Raw genomic sequence first — 21,218 nt, forward strand, 5'->3', positions numbered from 1 at the left:
TTAATTACAAAGGGAAAAATTACAGTATTACAGCAGAGGAACTAGGCAGACTTCTCTATCAAACGATCAAAGTTAACATCACTAGTAATCAGATATGCCAACCTCGTGTATACTTCCATAGTGGTATGATGCACTAAGAAGAGCACAGTATTACTTCTGTCATTTTCTTACCAAGAATGTACAGCCCAAGTTTTATCATGGGGAACCCTCAGACAAACCCAAGTTGAAGAACAGTTAAAATAACTGGCCAGTACTTTTCAAAGGTGTCAAGCTAGTCAAAGACCAAGAAAGATGAAGAGACTGTCTCAGATTGGAGGAGACATGACATTAAATGCAACGTAGGATCCTGGACCAGAAAAATTATATTAGAGGGACCACTGGTGAAATCTGAATAAGGTCTGGAGATTAGTTAATAGTATTGTATCAGTATTAATTTCTTGACTTTGATAATTGTATTATGGTTATACAAGATACATTTTGAGAAGCTGGACGATAGGTATGCAGGTACTCTTTGTTCTTTGTTTATAACTTATTTGTAAGTCTAAAATTACTTTTAAGATGAAAAAGTTTAAAAATGAAAAAAATATTTTAAGATTCATCCCGACTCTGGAGAGAAGATCAACTTCTCTCCAAACAGCTGCTGAATATTGTAGAAAATCAGTATTCTTTTTAACAAGGAATAAGAAGGAAATGGCTGTTGGACAGGCAACCTAAAATGTTGTCACAGTTCAACTAATCCTACTCCTCTGGCTCAGAAGATGTGGCCAATGCACCTCTTGAGGCCTGATTTCCTTTTATGACACATATTTTCTTTTGTTTCTGTGGGCAATAGGGATTTCAAAAACTTTTCAGCCCTTTAATACACTTTAATTAATATTGATGGTATTACCGTATTTATGTGTATTAGAATTATCTGAATAATTACAGAAAACTCTTTATATAAGAATTCTTCCTATAATAAAAATTATTCCAAAAATAAATATAGTGAAATTGTATCATTTGGATGAGGAAATAGGATCATTTTCTTGGTTAATAAGTAAAATTTCTCTTTTTCTATCCATTTGGAATCAAAAAGGGAAAATATCTTTCTTTTACTCAGGAATAAATAGGCTTTTCTTCAGTGGTGAAAATGTTTTATTTGAGAGGTTTGAGATTTAAAATTCTCTTATTCTCTTAGTCTTATTTTCTTATTTTCTTGTTCTCTTGTTTTCATCTTCATTTTGTTCATAGTTCAGCTAGTGATGGATACTACAAGCACTGTTAATCAGGAGATGAGCACTGTCAGTGACTTGGTCTGGTAATTTAATACATACCAAACTAAACAGCTAATTACTGTTTGTTGGAGTTACTCTACGAGTCTCCCCTTTTGTGAATAGTAACTCTGTGTAGGAATTCTTGTTCTCTCTGACCTTTTCTAATACCAGAAGCGTAGAGTTTCAGGGTTGATTAGTAGCTAGACAGTGAGCTCTTTACACTATACCTTGGTTCAGTGTTGAAATTAACAATCTTGTAAATGCTGGATTAACCACCATTGATTAGAATGACATCATTTGGAGTCAAAATGTTGGTCACTTTTAAGAAGCAATTCTGAAACCCAGAAAGCATTGTTTGCTATTTGATTATACATTTTAAGCTGTGTTCACTAAATATTTTTGAAGGAATTTAGTTTTATGAAAATGGATCCTTTATGCAGGCCTAGTAGTTTTATTTTCTAAAATATTACTATTTTAAATGATAGATTTATAGATATAAGATAGTATTTCTTCTTAGAATCAGAATTATTTCCCTGCAGATTGACTGATTAGATATAATTTAAAATGATCTACATTTGCTTCTGACAGATGCACTTTTTATAACTGAGTCTTTTTATATAAAATTTGAGTCTTTCTCCACACCTCAAACCAAACAGCCGCAATGAAAAATCTTAAATTTGTAAATGACTGTTGAGTATTGCTTTCTCAAAAATTACCTATAATGTTTCTGAATTTTAAGGAATGGAAACACAGCTGGTTATTCAGTAGCTGATAATAATGCCCTACTTTACCATATAGTTCACAGAGTCATTTGATCCTCTTAGCAGCCTTTTAATATCAATTGTAATTACTCTGTAGCTGTGTACTTCAGGTAGCTTGGGGTTATACATTTTGAAGCACAGGTAAGTAACTAAATTCCCTGAGTAATCAGAGAATTAGAGGGGTGCTCTATTTTTTTAGTGAGTTAGGTCTTTGCGTTGTGGGGCTCGGAACTTGGGCTTGCCTATATTGCCCTAAGCCCTCTTTCCCACTGTATTTTACAATAGACAGTCAGGGTGCAGTAACAGTTAGGATGTCTTGTCTCCATATTGTTAGAATAGCTGTATCTGTAAGATATCACAGTCCTTAGGGCTTTCCACCTGGAAGCAGCAGTTAGGAAAGTAAACAAAAACTATGCTGTATTTGTCCCTCACTGAATTGTTTCAGACCTGTGTTTTGATGATAGTTGTTTCTGCACATGGCTAACACTTCTCTTTTACACAAATTCATTTACGAAATTAAATATGTAGAAATGTTGACTGTTAAATATTTGTTGAATGTTCCAAAAAGAGGATCATTGAAAACCTGTTTCTGCTTCTGAACTAAATATATTTTCCAAAAGTATTAGAAAATCTTTTTTTAATGAATGAGAAGGAGCCAAATTAACGAGATTCAGCTATCTATTACTGTTTATCATTTCCGAAATTTCTGATGTCTACATATGCTATCAGACCTATATTTGTTGTATAGTAGGAAGCTCTCACTCCTGGAGGTATTGGCTTTTCATTCAATATCAACTATTCAACCAATATTTAAGAAATACCCTCTATCTTGGGTGTCTGACATTTTGGCTTAGTTGTTTTACTCATCTGGTTTGCTGCCAGTAGTATTACATTCTATGTTTTAGCCATTTTGACACAAGCTACTTTTTTGGGTAGTCTTGTTTGTCACCCTTATTTGATTTAATATTTTAGACCCTTGAGGGGGCTGGGGGAAGATCTGTTTGAACCACAGTATTCTATATTTTCAGCTTCAAGATGACACAGAAAATCTCAATTACATTTCTCATGGGTTTTCTTAGAATTAAAATATATGCATACTTTATACAATAATGTGATTTTTAAAAAACATAATGATGAAGGGTAAAATATGACGCAACCTTGGAAAGCAACCAGGTGATCTACTAGAAGGAAATTTTAGTTGTCTTTGTTTTTTCCTGACTGTAAAATCATAATGGTAAGCACTTTAATAGAACTTGCTATGTGCCAGCACTGTTCTGCATATTGTATATATATTAGTACTTATACATTAGTACTTAGTCCTTGCCAATGCTTTATGAGGTAGATACTAATGTATCCACATTTTCTGAGGCACAGAGAGTGTAGGTTATTTGCACCAGGTCACACAGCTGGTACATCGCAGAACTGCGATTCAAACCTAGACATTAGAATCTAGGGTTCATGTACTTCCACTCCACCGTAAGTTCACACTTGGAAGTAGTACCAGGTAAAAATTTAAGCAACACAGAAATTAATAAAATAGAAAGTATAAATATCATATAACAGGAATAGAGATAATATGAGTAGAGAGGTCAGTTATTTACATTAACAAATATAGACAAAATAATAAAAAACAGTAAATATACATTTTAATAGCAATTTTTGACAACGTTGAGTCACTAGTGGCGTCAGAGTCCACTCCTTCATCTGTGTTCCAGCATTGTGTGATGAATAACTGGTACTTAGGATAATACTTCTACACTATGTAAAAATACCATAGAGCAAATTCTACTATAATTTGAACTGTGATTAACAAAATATTCAAACCTCACTATTTTAAGTTGTATGTTTTGATAGAACAAATTCATGATATCGTCTAAGTAGTGAGACCATACTTAGGAGTTCTTATGACAGAATTATCCTATTAGAGTAACTTTTCCCTAAAAAAAACACCTTATTTCTTGACTTTTAGAGATGCACAAAGGCTAGAAGAATTCTTCACCAAAAATCAACAGCTGAGAGAGCAACAGAAAGTCCTTCATGAAACCATTAAAGTTTTAGAAGATCGGTGAGTCTGGTTCTTGGGTCTTCTTGAGAAAGAGGTGATTTTCCCTTTAACAGAAAGTGTGCGTTGATTTTAATTTGTAATCAGTTCTGAGACTAAAAGTGATCTTTTTCCCAACCTTATATCGACTTTGGATAAATACTTTACGAAATTAAAGGTATGCTCTTACAGGTTTGTTTTTTCCTTAATTACAGCGATCACATCACTTTACCCTTAAAATGATGTTTCTTTACCTGGTGTTTAATGTAGGATGAGCGTGAGAGTAGCAATGTTCCATTTCATTTGATGCTTTAGTTCCATTTTTACTTCTAAGTAGGTGGAAGCTGCCTCACAATTCTATTCCTGTCTTATTCCTGCCGCTCTCTTTTCTTCCCTGCGTATTCTCTACTTCCAGGCAGTCTAGGGATTCTTCTTTCTGAATATTCCCAAGATAATGCCTATCACTTACTTCATCTCCACAGTCAGACTTCTTTCTTTCCCACTCCTGTGAGGTTGACACCCTCCATTAAAGAAATCTTCCAGATTTTGCTATATTCCCTTGTCTGAATCTGCTATTTAGGACCTATAATAAACAATGTTTATTATGTAATAATAATAAACAATGTTTCTTGCTTTCTTTTTAGTTAATGTTTTTCCTTTATTATTATTTTTATACATGTTACAGAAGGGCTGATGGTTTGAGTTTGCCACTGTGCCTTTGTGGTAAGATAATCTACTATTCTGCACATATGCAAATTGAAGTTGAGTACTCTTTTTCTTCTACAACTGCTCTCAGTGGATGCACATTTATTGTAATAGGCAGCGTATTGTGGAATAAAGCTCCATGTGCTTTGGAATCATAGGTGTGAATTTGAATTTCAACTTCACACTGTATCCTTAATTCAGATTCAACAGTAAATAATTAAGTCCTTAACTGTGTTCTCCGTATTGCTCTGGGGACTGGGGATAATACCATCCCTAGTATGTCATGGAGCTGACATTTAATTTTCAAAAGTTGGGAGTGAGTCATACGTTGGGAGTGAGTCATACAAGTAAGAGGATTTCAGATTTTAAATGCTATGAAAAAGATAAAATTGAATGATGTAATTGAATGACCACAAGCATTGGGAAATGAAGGGATACTGATGGGCATCAGGGATGGCCTTTCTGAGGAGGTGCCATTTGAGCTGAGACCTGAATGATAGAAAAAATAGCCAGTCACTTGAAGAACTGTAGGTAAGAAGAGAACAGACAAATGCAAAAGCCTAAGGTGGAAATAAGCTTTGGAATATTAGAGGACTAGAAGGTCTACTTAGTTCTAATTTAATGAGTAGAGGATGAATGATAGGAGATAAGAGTGGAAAGGTGGGAAATAATTAGATTATGTAGGGACGTAGGTGAAAAGTTTGGATTTTAATTACAGTGGGAAGCCATTGGAGGGTTTAAGCAGGGGAATGACAAAGGGATATGAGTAGGTACTGACAGCATCTGCTATCTCCAAATGGAGATGTCAAGGAGATTGTTGCATATATGAGTGTGGAACTAACTGGAGAGATCAGAGCTAGAGAAACAAATTTGAAAGCCCTCATCCACATATAAATGTCATTTAAAAACCTTCGGACTGGATAAGATCTCCTAAGGACATCTTAAAGAGTATAGGAAGAGAATAGAAGAGATCTCAGGGCTGAATCCTTGGGCTTACTAATTAAGGGTTAATGAAGAATAAAGACCCAGCCAGCAAAAAAGATGGAGAAAGAGAAATAATCAGAGTAGGAGAAAAGCCAGGAATATATGGCATGACATGAACGACACCTTCTTCACAGGGCTATTTTGAAGATTAAGTGTGATAATGCAAGTAAAAGTGCATAACAGCAGTTTAAAAAGGCTTAGAACATCCCTCCTAATTGGTGACTAAGATGCCAACCTCTAGCACTCTAGTCTGTACTTTATACCACAGCTAGATCTACTCTCTCTTCAGCTGAGATATCAGGAAGCTAGAACACCATCCATCCCTCTCACCCTTCTGCAGCCCAGGATCAAAAAGGAAATCATCAGTTCCTCGTCTGTTAGTGTGGTGAGGCCTTTCCTTCTGTTTTCTCCGGATGTGTAGTAGAGGATTTGGGAGGAAAGATGGAGAGCCTGTCTTTCTCAGCCTTTAACTCTCCAAACGTTGAAGTCCTTCCTTCTCTTATTTCATTATACTTTTTCTCTCATCTCTACCACTCCACCACTTCCCACAAGCGACGAGGCTCTTCCTTCTCTATGATAATGGTAATAATGGCGAGAGATTACGAACTTTTTCTGTTCAGTGATTCCTACATAAAGAAAATTTTGAGGTTGACGTTAACTAGATATGTTAGTCTGAATTCTCTGAGAAGCAAACATCAAGATGATATTAGACATTCAAGAAATTTATTGGATGAAACACCTGTAAGGAAAATGAGGAGGGAGCTAGAGGAGGCTGGGAGAGTTATGAGATCTCCATGTGTCTAACTCTTGAAAAAGAGAGGAAACAGGAAGGGCTTAGACTGCATGGCAGTTTTAAGAAAGCTTTAGCAAGGCCACTGGGGAGTCCTGGAGCCATAGTGTCCCTGCTCTACTCATTCAGTGATTGAAGGTGAAGGATTTCAGAGCACAACAGCTGGAGCCAGTGACTTTACTTCCCACAGTAGGAGATGCATTTTCGTGCCTGCCACACCCGAGGACTGATTGTACAGTCGTGCTCTGCATAATGATGTTTCAGTCAACGATGGACCACACATGTGACACTGGTCCCATTAGTACCATATAGCCTAGGTGTGTAGTAGGCTATACCATCTAGGTTTGCGTAAGTACACTCCGTGATGTTCACACAACGAAATCTCCTAATGATGCATTTCTCAGAACACATCCCCATCTTTAAGCAGTGCATGACTGTGTTTATTTCCAGCACTCTTCCTGTATAGTTGGTCATTAGCAAGTTGTTTAGGGCCCAAAGTTAATACACTGAAAAAAATCACAAGATAAAGTTTTCGTTGTTTTGCTTGAATTATGTTTAATACAATCAGCTCTCCATTTCATCCCCAAGATACAGTGTTCTTGATCTTAGCCCTCGAAAATACTCCTTTCTAGTGTCTTCAGAACATTTCTTCACTTTATGATTTAAAGTTTGAGCTTCCAGTTCTGTTACTCTTGGCATCTTGTGCTTCCCTTCTTAAGTGAGTTTTTCTTTTCCAAGCGCATTCTGAGAAGATAGGTCAGTGAATGAGTCACCAACCCTTCCCATTGAAGTATTTTCTAAATTACTCTCTTTCATTCAGTTAATATATTTGTTTAAATTAAAATTGCCTTTTTTATTCTACAGTTTCATAAAACTAGATTCTTTTCTGTGTATGATCTGTGGTCGCTAATTTCATGTGGATGTCATGCTTCTCTGATGTTTCTTATCTTCAATGTTCTCTTGCCTTTCGTTCCATTCACCTTTACCTCCTTAGGTAGGTGGGCCGAAAATTCATTACACGGTATTAATTTGGTCATGGGGAGTGGGGATGAGACAAGGAGTGTAGCCCATTTCGTTGTACACATACTTTTTCTCTTCAAATCTAAAATGTTCTTCTGGGCATACTTTTTTATTCTTGATTTCATGGAGCCTCATTTAATTAAACCAAGAATGACCTAGATCTGAGCTTTTTTTTTTTTTTAACATAGGAAGTGTATGTGTCGAGAGCTCACTTTGTACCCAGGCAGCTGGCACTTAATCTTCACGTTAACGCTAGAAGGTAGATGATAAATCCATTTTACATATGAGGAAACTGAGCTGGCAAAGAGTTAAGAAACCTTCCCAAGATCACATAGTTAATGGCTAATTAGTATAATTTGACCCTCCACATTCCCTAGCTTCTGCTGTTTCACGATGCCTTGTCTGTATGTTGTCTTAGTTTTATAAATGTTGTGTAAATGAATCACACCTCAACTGATTATCTCAAAGTATTTGTGCTTGACCTAAAATTATCAGAACAGATACTCTGAGATGTTAAGTCTTTACTGTTGCCTATTATCTAGTCTGTTTCCTTGGAAGTTTTTTTTGTTTTTTTGTTATTTTTTTTTAAATTACTACTAACTAAATACTAGCTTTAAATGTCTAACTAGGTAACATTTGGTAAAGTTCTGCCTTATTTAAAATTTCATTGTAGTTTTAGGTCATTTGTAAGAATGATGTCTAGGGCAAACTTTAAAAATCTCTAGGAAGTTTTCCTGAGACCTTTAAAAAGCAATACGTATTTTGTTAAAATTTCTAAATAGTAATTCTAGAACTTGTTTCCCACTCTTCATAAGGTGAAGCGATTCTTGTTTCTTATGCTAATGTGAAAACGTGAGAGGTTTAAATAAAAGGAATTACCCAATAAAAGTAAATTGAATAATAAAAAGTTCTAATTTTATGTGGCTCATTTATGTTTTACTACTATTATTATTACATTTACAAACTTTCCTTCAGTGAACAAAGTATTTCGCTAAATCTAAGAAGCGGTGACTGCTGGAGAAGTAGATAGAATGCATTTAAAAAAAAATTTGATCAAAACAGTTAAACCATAGTTGTCTAGTAGATTTTAATATTTTTAAGAGCATTTTTGGCGGGCATAGGAAACTCATCTTACATTTCACCTGTTGTTAAAAGGGAAAATTGGTACTCATAATCAGAGGATTTGTGGTTCTGCAACTACTTTTCAAATACTAGACCAAATGTTCTCTTTTTTTCTTGCTAACTCTTAGGGATTTAAATTTAAACATCATATTCTTCAGGAGACCTTCTGTGACTTCCTAAGCTAGGTTAGGTTCTGCTGTGTGCCTTCATATTTCATAGTGCCCTATATTTCTGTTGACGTCGTATGATTCCTACTTTGTTGTAGTTACTTTTTTATTGTCTTTGTCTAGTAGACTGTAAACTCTTTAAAAGCAGTGACAGTAAGTATCCTGGCCAGTTTTGTATTTATAGCACCTACACCTGTAATACTCACTGTAGGTGTTCAGTAAAACTTTTTTGAATGAAAATGAATAAATTTGAGGAAATCTTTTTGGAGTATAGCAAGCAACTGTGCCTACTTGTTAATCTGGTAGGTTGTAATTGCAGAATGAAAGCTTTTATTTCTTCGTTTCTATGAACAAACTGGAATAAAATTCAGAACATATGTTACTGTCTGCTCTTAAAAGTGGAGTTACTCTTCTTTTCCTTTTACCTGTGTATAGCTACTGAAACTGCATTCTCCTGTGAAGGGGAGCTCTTCTGTCTTTCTCTGACAGCAGCAGTGGAAGAGAGGCCAGGAGAAAGCAGTGGAACCCTGCTGATGGAAATAGGAGCTGGCATATTTCCTCACAGCCGTTTAAATTTAAACTAGGATCAGTGAGCAGTCAGGAGTTCACTCACAGATACTGTCATCAAGAGGGGCAGTTGACTGGAGAAAACTGGAAGTAATAAACCAGCTAGGGAATATTGCTGCATTTCATAACTGTCTGTACCAGTAGCATTTTTACACTTGGAAGCTGAGGATTCTAAGGGATTGTTTTCCATGATACTGTATAACATTTTAATATATCAGGTTTGATTTCTTAGAAACAATAACGTGTTTGGTTTTTAATGACAAATAAACGGAGCAGTGGAATAAAGTTTAAATAATTTATTAAGGTTGTTTAATGCCATTTAACTCCTTCAGTGTTTTTCAGACTTTTCAGTGCATGTGTTCTTAAGCCTCGATAGCTTCATAGTTCTGTGTATGAATTATTTACTACAATCAGGTCAACTATTTGATTGAATATTGCATGGACTCTAAGCTGTTAATTTGAACAAATCATAAAAGGGAAATGTAAATATGAAATTTCAAGTATTTTAAACAAATAGTTAAAATTGAGTTTCTTCTTGTAACCAGTTTAACAATGTCTTGATTTTGGAATAGTTTAGAAGGACTATTCTTATTGCCTTTGGAATTTTAAAGGCATAAATAGACTTTACTATTAGTTTTAGAAATGCTTTAAATCCTGAAAACAGTATTATAGTAGAAAGATGAGCTGTGTATGTCCTTTTTAGTACCTCAATTCTCAAAAAGATTTCACGCAAAGTTTACTAGAACATAATACTATTAAATTAAAATGCTGTAACAAAAAGGAGTAATGCACTATTTGGCTTATTTATTTATTTATTTTTAAGATTGGCACCTGAGCTAACAACTGTTGCCAATCTTCTTTTTTTTCCTGCTTTTTTCTCCCCAAATCCCCCCAGCACATAGTTGTGCATTTTTAGTTGTGGGTCCTTCCAGCTGGGGCATGTGGGATGCCGCCTCAACTTGGCCTGACGACCAGTGCCATGTCCGCGCCAGGATCCAAACCGCCGAAACCCTGGGCCGCCAAAGCAGAGCACGCGAACTTAACCACTCGGCCACAGGACTGGCCCCATTTGGCTTATTTTATTGCTTTTTCCCCTCCCTTTTGAATTTTTATTTGAGTAATACATGTACATTATAAAGTTGTATAGTTATAATGAAAACAGTAGTTCCGTGTTCACTCTTTCACCCCTCCGTGTTCCAATTTTTAGTTCTCCAAAGTTCTAAATGATGTATTTTCACTATAATACTTGATTTTTCAACTTGAGACGCTATTTCTTTACTTCTTGCTGTGAAGATGAGGATGCTATTTTTCCCTCCCTCACCTATTTTTGAAGAGTTATTATTTTAGTTGTGTTTTGCCTTTTAACTTTAATACATATACTTATGCAAACATATGTATCTCCATAAATACATTTTGGAGAGAGACGTCTCCACAGTCTCCCTGACCTCCCCTCTCTGTTTCAGCAGGTCCCGATGCTTACCCTCCCCTGCGTCCCTCTCCCTCTCTTTTTGCCTCCTGCCTTTGTCAGCGGAACCTTTACGTATAAATATTGACAAAGTTAATAATAATTACCTTCTTTTCTGTTACCACATTTCATTCTTTCGTATTTTGTTTATAAATGGATTGTAGAAATTGGAAAATAGTAAACCGTGTTTATTTGTTGACTATGTGAATATTCACTGCAGAGTTAGGATGACATTTCCTTCCTTACAGCTCTGATGTCATGACTTCTGTGCCGCTCAAGGAGAGTGTTTCTAATGTCCGGGTCAAATTTTCGACCCAAATCAGTTGCTCAAATCAGCTCATAATTATATTATGACAAGGACATGTTTATATAAGTTTGCTTTGTTTCTCCTAGAATTTCTAACTACCTTTTTTCTTATTGAGACAAGAAACATCTTTTCCTCACCATGTCATTAATATTATTTAATGCCTTAGTTATTTTACTTATTGATTATAATCTCTTTTTGTTATTGTTCTTTTTCTTGAAGACATACTTGGACAAAAAACTTGCTGTCCTAATTTGGACCATTTACTTTCTAGGTTATTCTGTAACTGCCATTCTGGGATTTCCCTTCACTGGATCCCAACATTAATTCCATTATTTCTTTCAACTCATGTTAGTCAGCAAATATCTATGGAGCACCTACCTTTAGTGCAGGCACTATTTTAGACTTTGAAGATATACCAGTGAACATGGTTGATAAAATGTGGGCCTGTTTTTCCTTTTTATTGGTTTTTCATGCTCATTTTGTTTTAGCTTATCCTCAAATAACTATTGAAAAGTACACAGGAAGTAAATGAGTCCTTGTGTGTTTGAAAATGTTTTTATTTATTGTTGCATTTAGATGATATTTTGAATGGATGTAAAATTCTACATTCAAGATAGTTTTCTCTCAAAACTTTGAAGACTTTTTTTTCATTGTCTGTTAGCATCCAATGCTGATAAGAAGACTGGTGTCATTCTAATGTTCATTTCTTTATAGATAGTAGGATTTTTTCCTTTCTAGAATTTAAGATCTTCTTATGCTTGTTCTGAAACTTCATGATGAAGGGTGTGTGTGTGTGTTTCCTTTATTGTACTGGACACTCATCCTGCTAACCTGAAGACTGGTATCTCTTAAGTTCTGGAAGTTTTTTTTCTATGATTTCCTCTCCATTTTTGTATGTTCTCTCTTTCTGGAGCATTTCTTGGTCATAAACTGATCCCTTATAATTTTTTTTCTTATTTATGTTCTTTGGTTTTTTTTCCATGTTCTGGAAGATTTATTTTATTCTCCACCTCTACTACTGAAGTTATTTTGATAATCACATTTAGTAACCAAGAACTGGTTTTGTTGATCATTGCTTTATATGTGTGTGTGTCTGTTTTTTGTTTTATGGCTATATCACTTCTCATTTTTCTGGGGATACTAGACAGCTCCCTTCCCTCCCCCCACCAAAAATTATTTTGTGTCCTCTGAATTGGCACTTTCCTCCAGGATCAGTTGTTCTATTTATTTTGCTTTCTCTCTTTCATGTTACTGGTTTGCTTCGTACGTTAGTGATCTTTGGTTGTCTGTATTTAAGCATGTGAGACTGGGTTGAATTTTCTGCATAGTTGGCATGATGTCCTCTGCTTTTAATTGTGTATTGTTTTTACCCCAGCCCTTCCCCTTTCTCCCTTCCCCAGGAGTTTTCCTATGAATAGGAAGTGGACTGGGGGCTCTCTGTATGGCATGGGAGCTTTACTTTTCATTAAGAAAATGGGGAGCTATCCATCCTTTGGCCTGGAGGGCCCCCCAATGGGGGTAGGATTTTACACTGGGGCACTGGCACTCAGCTATGGGCCTATATTTATAATTACCCTTGTGATTTCTTCTTTAAGTCATTGTTTATTTAGGAGTGCGTTGTTTAAGATTCACGTGTTTGTGGATTTTTCATATTTCCTTGTTGTTGATTTCTCATTTAATTCCACTGTGGTGAGAGAACACACTTTGTATAATTTCAGCGCTTTTAAAGTTATTGAGACTTGTTTTGTGACCTAGAAAATGGTCTACCCTGAAGAATGTTTGAAGTGTGCTTGAGAAGAATGCACTCTACAGTGTTGGCTGGAGTGTTCTGTAGGTGTTGTTGGGTCTGGTGGTTGTTAGTGTGTTCAAGTCTGCTATATCCATGCTGATTTTCTTTCCATTATTGGTAGTGGAAGTCTACACCTATTGATGAATTTCTGTTTCTTCCTTCAATTCTGTCAATTTTTGCTCTGTGTATTTTGGGGCTCTAGTGTTAGATGCCTATGTGTTGATAATTGTTATATTTTTCTAGTGAACTGTCCCTTTTATTATAAAATTCACTGTCTCTAGTAACACTTTTTTATCTTAAAGTCTTTTTTGTCTGATATTAATTAGCATGGATGCTCCAGCTCTCTTTTGGTTTTTGTTTGCGTGGTATATGTTTTTCCATCCTTTTGCTTTCAGCCTATTTGTTTCTTCAAATCTGAAATGCGTCTATAGTAGACAGCACATAGTTGCATCTTATTTTTTTGTCTGATAATTTCTGCCTTTTGATTGGAGTATTTAATCAGTTCATGTTTAATGTTATTATTGATATGGTTGGATTTATGCAGTCATTTTGCTTTCTATATGTCTTATGTCTTTTGTTCCTCTGTTTCTCCTTTTCTGCCTCCCTCCCCACTGCTCCACACTTCTGAACTCCTATTACTGAAATGACGGACCTTCTTGGATAATCTTCTAGTTTTCTTAGCTTTTCTCTTTGCATTTTTACACTGCTTTTTGCGGAAATTTTTCTCAACTTTATTTTCTCACCCTCTATTGAGTTTGTTTTTTTTTTATGCTGTTATATTTTTAATTTCTAAGATCTTTTTTTGTTCTCAGACTATATCCTTTTATGGCAATCCTGTTTTCATTTCATAGATTGGTAGTTTTTCTTTCTCTGAGAGTATTCTTTATAGTTTGGTGGTGTTGGTGTTTTATCTTTTTCTTCTCCCTACGTAGCTTATATTTCTTTTCTTTCTTTCTTTCTTTTTTTTTTTTTTTTTTGAGGAAGATTAGCCCTGAGCTAGAATCTGCTGCCAATCTTCCTCTTTTTGCTGAGGAAGACTGGCCCTGAGCTAACATCCTTGCCCATCTTCCTCTACTTTATATGTGGGACGCCTGCCACAGTGTGGCTTGCCAAGCAGTGCCATGTCCTCACCCGGGATCCTAACTGGACAACCCCGGGCTGCTGAAGCGGAACGTACACACTTAACCGCTGTGCCCCTGGGCCAGCCCCCCTTTTTTTTTTAATATCCTGTTTGCTTTAGTCTCCTTCACTTTATAAGCTTTTCTCAGATGTCTGTTGGTACTTCGTTATCTGTTTATATTTAAGAGAGGGGGATAAAAGTTGATTAGAAGCTCCCAGTGGAGAGAGAGCTTCACTCTGAGCTTCACTGTACTGTCATCTGGTCTGTTTCACTGATGATTCCCTAATGTCAGTTATCTTTAGGTCTTTCCTCTTAGGCTCGTCAGAGTTCCTAGAGAAGTGTCCTTACATCTGCTTCCTAGAATGTATATTAGGGCTGGCTACCAACCTTCTGGACGCCAAGTAGATGACGAGGGCCTAGGCTCGGGCTGAGAATTTGGTGTGCATATGCACTCATTTCATTGTTGTACTCCTACCCTCAGCTGTACCTGATGTCTCCCAGATCAGACACTCTCTGTTTTAGACTCTCTAGAGATGAAGTCACTCCAGTCTTCTGCTGGGAATGGGGTAATCACTTGACTGCTCAGAATATAGGAGAGAATATGTCACTATGATAATTTCTTGAAACATAGTTTGTCAGTTATTCCTGCTATCGGTTTTTGAACCTTCTGAGAATTCTAGTGTAAATTGAGTTGGTTCTAGCTCAGTGTTGTCTAATAGAATTTTCTGTGATAATGGAAATATTTTGTATCTGTCCAGTATGTCCACTATGGTAGTGACTAGACACATATGGCTGTTGGGCACTTGAGTGTGACTTGAGGAGCTTGATTTTTATTTTATTTTCATTTATTTAAATTGAAATAGGCACATGTAGCTGTGGCTACCATATTGGACAACATGATTTTAGATTTTCCCCCACCATTAGCTTAGGATTCAGCATTCTCAGGTCAGTTTCTGTTTGTCTACTAGCTACCTTGCTTTCTATTTTTTTTGTTTTCTCTCCTATTTTCCCTGTCCTCATGGGCTTTTGTCTTAAAAAATATACATATATCTTTACTGTAGTTTTGTGGGATTTGGGGTGGGAGCAAAAATAGGTGCAAGTGTTCACTTTGTCATCTTAGATGTTCATCATACACTGCAGTTCAAAGAGCTTGATCATGCTAATTTCTGTCTTCAGAACGTACTCCAATTAAACCATATGCCCAATTCTTTATTCCTTCATTCTAGAAATTCTAATTCTATTAATGCAACCTATGATCTCTAATCTTTATTTTTTACATTCTTATCAACATGTCGAAATGCATTTTGGTTTCATGTAAAAATTTCTAGGTTCTTTTTGTTTGTTTTAGTTGTACAGTTTTCATGTTTTATCTCCTTAACTTATTTTGAAATTCACGGCATATACTACCGTGCTGTGACTTCCATAGACACTTAAATACTTAGTATCTTATTGACTTAATTATTGAGTTGAAATTATCTTAGAATATATATTTCCTAAATTCCTAGTGTAGGGTATGTGTCTCTCTTTTAACCATGTTTTTCCTAGTTATTTGAAGAACAAAAGAGACATTTTTGAAAAATAATAGAAAAACACTAAGAAGAAAATCTCTTATAATACTGGTACCTAAAATATAACTATTACCAACATTCTGGAGCACACCTTTCTTTCCCTCTTCCCTTCAGCATTCACAAATAATTAGTAAAAGCTATTTTGTAATCTTTTTTTATTTTTAACTTGGTAGTACAGTATGAATTTTTACTAACATTGGGGGTTTTTTAATGCTGAGAAGTGCAAAATATGAGGTGACTATTTTAAAACTTTGTATTCCTTGACCTTTCGTATTTATTCGACTAAAAAAGTTGTTGAATAATCATTTTGTGTTATAATGCTGTGCTAAGCATGCAGATGCAAGCTTGCTTAAGATATAATTCTGCTCCTTGATCTTGGACTAGGATTCATATTTTGGCTATAATAAATTAAAACAAGGTCAGTTTCTTCAAAAAATAAATTCTCTTGGATAGAGTTTTAAATTGATAGATTTTCACAGAATTGCAGTCTGTAGGAAATGATGATGTAGCTTGATTTCAGCATGGTTGAGAATATGTTAAAGGTATAATACATCATTAAACCAGTGAACTTTCTCTATATTTGCCAAATCACTTCTTTAGATCTTCATAAAGTATAAAAATATTGGAGTTCAAATATAAGTAAATATCTTTTAGTAGTTGAAAAATATTTTGATATTTTGTTTTTTTTTAATCTCAGCCTTATTGAAATATACTTGAAAAAATTGTAAAATAAAGTGTACATCATAGTGATTTGATAGACGTGTACATTGTGAAAGGATTCCCACCATCTGATTGATTAATACATCCATCACCTAACTTTGTGTCTTTCTTTCTGAGAACATTTAAGTTCTTCTCTAAAAATATTTTATTTTTGTTTTGTAGGTTAAGAGCAGGATTATGTGATCGCTGTGCAGTAACTGAAGAACATATGCGGAAAAAACAGCAGGAGTTTGAAAATATCCGGCAGCAGAATCTTAAACTTATCACAGAGCTTAGTGAGTTTCCTGTCTTCATTTATTAAGTATTCAAAGCATAATGTACTCTTGTTAAAACCTATTAGTAAATTGGTTGCAATCAAATGGATCGTTTACGTATTTTTTTCCTTATTTAGGCAAAAGTTCACGTCATTTTCCCCCCTTTGTATAGATTTAATCTTCTGCTTATTGTAGTAAGAAATAGGGTGCAAAAAGATTGTGCAAATACTGACCACGTTGGCCTTGAAGTCTCACCAGCTATAAGACAAGAAGCAAATTTCCTTTAGATATGGCCATGTTAGCCTGTTTGGTTTCATCTTTATTTCATGTAATGTAACTGTTTAGTAAAGTTAAATACAAATCAGACAATTTAGGGTTCTACAAAGGTGTATACTTTTTGGTTTTCATGACATTCTATTTACAGTATACTGTTTTCAGTTGAGTATCCTTATCCATTTAATGTAGGGTTTTCTTAGATTCTTAGCCTTCTCTTAACTTTTTTCTCTTCTAACAACTTTCTTAACCTTCTCTTTTAACTAAATACTCTCTTAGTGACCTTCACCTGGATTTCCCATAAGCAGCTCACAATCAGCATGTCCAAAATCTAATTAATCTTCTTTTCCCAAGTAATTTTATCTTCTGACTGTATTTTTTTCTATTATACTGCTATCCTCTGATTACTCAAGCAAGAATATATGCTCGTTATTTTAAAAAGAGATGGAAAGGACATAGTTTTATTTTACTCCCAGAGGTAACTACTATTAACAGTCTGATAAGTGTGTTTCCAAGTCCAGATTTGTCTATCTTTCTGTCTCTGTCCCTCCTTCTCTCTCTCCTCTTTTAAATTTTAATGGGATCATACCATACTTCTTGTTTGAATGTGTGTTATTTCATTTTAGATTATGTATTAAAAGTCTTTAGGGGCCGTCCCCATGGCCAAGTGGTTGAGCTCATGTGCTCCGCTTCGGCAGCCCAGGGTTTTGTGGGTTCGGATCCTGGGTGCAGACATGGCACCACGCATCAAGCCATGCTGCAGCAGTGTCCCACATGCCACAACTAGAAAGACCCACAATTAAAATATACAACTATGTACTGGGGGGATTTGGGGAGAAAAAGCAGAAAAAAAAAGAAGTCTTTACATGTTAATGTATTTAGTTCTATAGAATTCTATGGTGTATATGTATGAGTACATGCATGTGTTTATTTAGGAATTTAAGAATATTACCAATGAATAGAAAACTATTACATCTCAATAAATATAGTTGAATCCGTAACTATCATTAGTACTAGAAATAATCTCCAGTAATGTCTACATATCTAATAGTCAGATTTCCATCAGCTTTGTCTGAAAAATAGCCAAAAACTCCAAACAAGCGCAAAACCCAGGTGTTAATGAATAAGGATAATGGTCTTTTTTGTGGCTGCATTGTATTCCATAGTGTAGGTGTTGTTTATTTATCATTTTTAAGCATTTATTAAGGATTTTTTTCCTTAGTTTTTAATGTTATATAGTTTTAGTGCAATTTCGACTAAGGTTTTTTGTTTTTTTTTTTTGAGGTAGATCAGCCCTGAGCTAACATCTGCCAATCCTCCTCTTTTTGCTGAGGAAGACTGGCCCTGAGCTAACATCTGTGCCCATCTTCCTCCACTTTATTTGTGGGACGCCTGCCACAGCATGGCTTGATGAGGGGTGCCATGTCCACACCCGGGATCCAAACCAGTGGACCCCAGGCTCCCAAAGTGGAACGTGCGCACTTAACCGCTGCGCCACTGGGCCAGCCCCCAACTAAGTTTTTCATATTGATGGATGCTCAATTTTTTGTTCGAGTGTTGAGAATGTCTATTTTCCTACATCCTCTTCAGCTTTGGGCAAAAATGTATTAAATGACACTATCCAATCTGGTAGGCAAAGAATGATACCTTTTTTTTTGAGGAAGATTAGCCCTGAGCTAACTGCTGCCAATCCTCCTCTTTTTTTTTTTTTCTTTCTGTGGAAGACTGGCCCTGAGCTAACATCCATGCCCATCTTCCTCTACTTTATATGTGGGACGCCTACCACGGCATGGCTTGCCAAGCGGTGCCATGTCCGCATCCGGGATCTGAACCAGCGGACTCTGGGCTGCCAAAGCAGAATGTGTGCACTTAACTGCTGCGCCACCAGGCTGGAATGATACCTTTTTAAAATTACCATTCTCTTTATTACTGTTCAGTTCAAGTATCTTTACACATGATCTTTAGTTTGCAGTTCTTCTTGGGTGAATGGCTTGATTATCCTTTGCCTAATTTTCAGATAGATAAAATATTTCAAGTTCATGTTGAAAATTCAAATCCAAGACTCAAGAGCTTTTACTAACCTCTTTTCTAGTAACATCTATATCTTCTTCCACACTGAGAATGTTGGTTCTTGAGGACACAGGGATGATAGAATTAAAATATCCCCTAACTACTTATTTTTTTAATCCCAGATTAAGCACAGTAGTCTCAGAATAACACCACTAATAATATCACCAATGTGATTACTGAAAAGTTCAGGAAAACTTGATTTTTCATTAAAATGAACAGTAGAGGAATCATCGAAGTCAAATCCCAAATGACATTATTATAAGAATAAAAACACTAAGGACTTCATGGTTATGAATTTTTGGTGTTTGGTTTACGAATTTTTGTTTCTATCTTGTTGCTACTTTTTCCTGCTTGTCCTACCTTTTTTTCCTTTTTGTTTATACTTTTCCCAGTTGTTGAATTTTGAGGATATTTATTTGTCTTATTTCATTTTTATTTGATCCTTTACAGTTTTTTAAAACTCTTTATTTCTGTTCTTTTTGATCAACCTTGAAATTTTACCATATATTCCTAAAATATAAAGTTAATATCCTAACCTTCTTCTGAATGATATGAGGACTTTAAAATCCTTTAACTCTGATCACCTCCTTCTCCACTTACATGCAATTTATGCCTAGTCTAGACTACTTTTTTTGGCTCTATGAGTTAGAAAGTTTTTAAAAATTATTCAGACCATTTTTAAAAGACTTACATACATGTTTATCAGTTTCTTTGCTTTTTATTGCTTTTTTCATCTCACTTTCCTTTTGGGATTATTATCCTTTCTGAGATACATCCTTTAGAAGTTCCTCTAGAGGTTATTTGTGGTTTTACACTCTTATTATTATCCGAAAATGTTGTTATTTTACGTTTACTTTTTTAAGGCTATTTTGCAGGATAACGATTATTTTTCCCTGGCTACTGTTAGGATTTTTTTCCTTAGTTTTTAATGTTAAATAGTTTTAGTACAATTTCAACTAAGTTTTTAAAAATTTTGCTTAGTATACATTACAAAATCTGTGGAATCACATCTTTAATCATATCTGGAAAACCGTCAGCTACTAGTTCTTCAAATATTATGCCTTTTCCTTTCTCTCTGTTTTGGGATTCTGATGAGACCTTGTCCTTCTATCCTTTGTCCCTCTTAACATCCCTTTCCTATATTTCATCCCCTTTTTTCTCTCTGCTGCATTCTGAGTAATTTCTTCAGGTCTCTTGTTCAGTATACAAAGTACTTTAACAGTTCTGTTATGCTGAGTTATTTTATTTCAGTAACCAAATTTTTCATTTCTATTAAAAGTCTGCTTAGTCATTTTTTTAAATGAAATTTAAAAAAACATACAGAAAGGTAGGGAGCATAGTAAAGAACCCTCATACACCCATCACGTAGATTTAATAGTTGCTCATATTTTGCTATATTTTTTCATTTTCTTCAAACTGAAATATTTTACTGTAAGTTATACACATCAGAACATTTCTTCTGTAAGTACTTGGATAATTCCTACCTAGGCACAATATCGTTACCTTACCTACCAAAGATTACCCATAATTTTCTAATATTCTCTAATAGCCAGTTCATATTCATATTTCTACAATTTAAGGTCTTTTGCAGCAGTTTTGTTCAAACCTGCCAATCACAGACCACACATTGCATTTGTCAGCTTTTAATCTGGGATGGCTCCCTTTCCTATTTTTTCCTTTCATGACACTGACTTCTGAAAGAAATAGAGCCATTTTCCTAAAATTATGCCACCTTCTGGATTTCTCCCCAAAGCCCTCTGGTACATAGTTGTATTTTTTTAGTTGTGGGTCCTTCTAGTTGTGGCATGTGGGATGCCCGCTTCAGCATGGCTTGATGAAGGGTACCATGTCTGCACCCAGGATCCGAACCCGCGAAACCCTGGGGAGCCAAAGCGGAGTGTGCAAACTTAACCACTCGGCCACAGGGCTGGCCCCCAAATAGGGATTCTTTTTTTCTTTTTTCTTTTTTCTTTTTCTCCCCAAATCCCCCCTGGATTAAACATTTTTGACAGCAGTACTTCACAGGTAAAACTACTTCATATTGCATCATATCAGGAGACAGCTATTGTCAGGGTATTCCACTCTTGGGGGTTCTAAGATTGATCAGTGACTTAAGGTGATGGCCAGATTTCTCCATGATAGAGTTATCTTATCCTCTTGTACCACCAAGTAATTTGAGTGGGAGGATGGATGTGTGATTCCATGAAATCCTGCAAAAATAAAATTCTCCTTCAATCTTTCT

General features: G+C 35.4%; 1 protein-coding gene across 18 annotated transcripts in view; it reads left to right on the forward strand.

The window, feature by feature from the left end:
• RBBP8 (RB binding protein 8, endonuclease) overlaps positions 1-21,218 on the forward strand; it is a 103,753-nt gene that overhangs the window by 37,631 nt on the left and 44,904 nt on the right. For all 18 annotated transcript variants that reach the window (XM_014837284.3, XM_070513397.1, XM_014837288.3 and 15 more), the window contains exons 4-5: positions 3,984-4,079; positions 16,542-16,654. In XM_014837284.3, the coding sequence (XP_014692770.2) occupies positions 3,984-4,079; positions 16,542-16,654 (209 nt within the window). The remainder of the gene's footprint in view (positions 1-3,983; positions 4,080-16,541; positions 16,655-21,218) is intronic.

This window comes from Equus asinus, chromosome 7 (assembly GCF_041296235.1).
Source record: "Equus asinus isolate D_3611 breed Donkey chromosome 7, EquAss-T2T_v2, whole genome shotgun sequence".
NCBI classification, from domain to species: domain Eukaryota; kingdom Metazoa; phylum Chordata; class Mammalia; order Perissodactyla; family Equidae; genus Equus; species Equus asinus.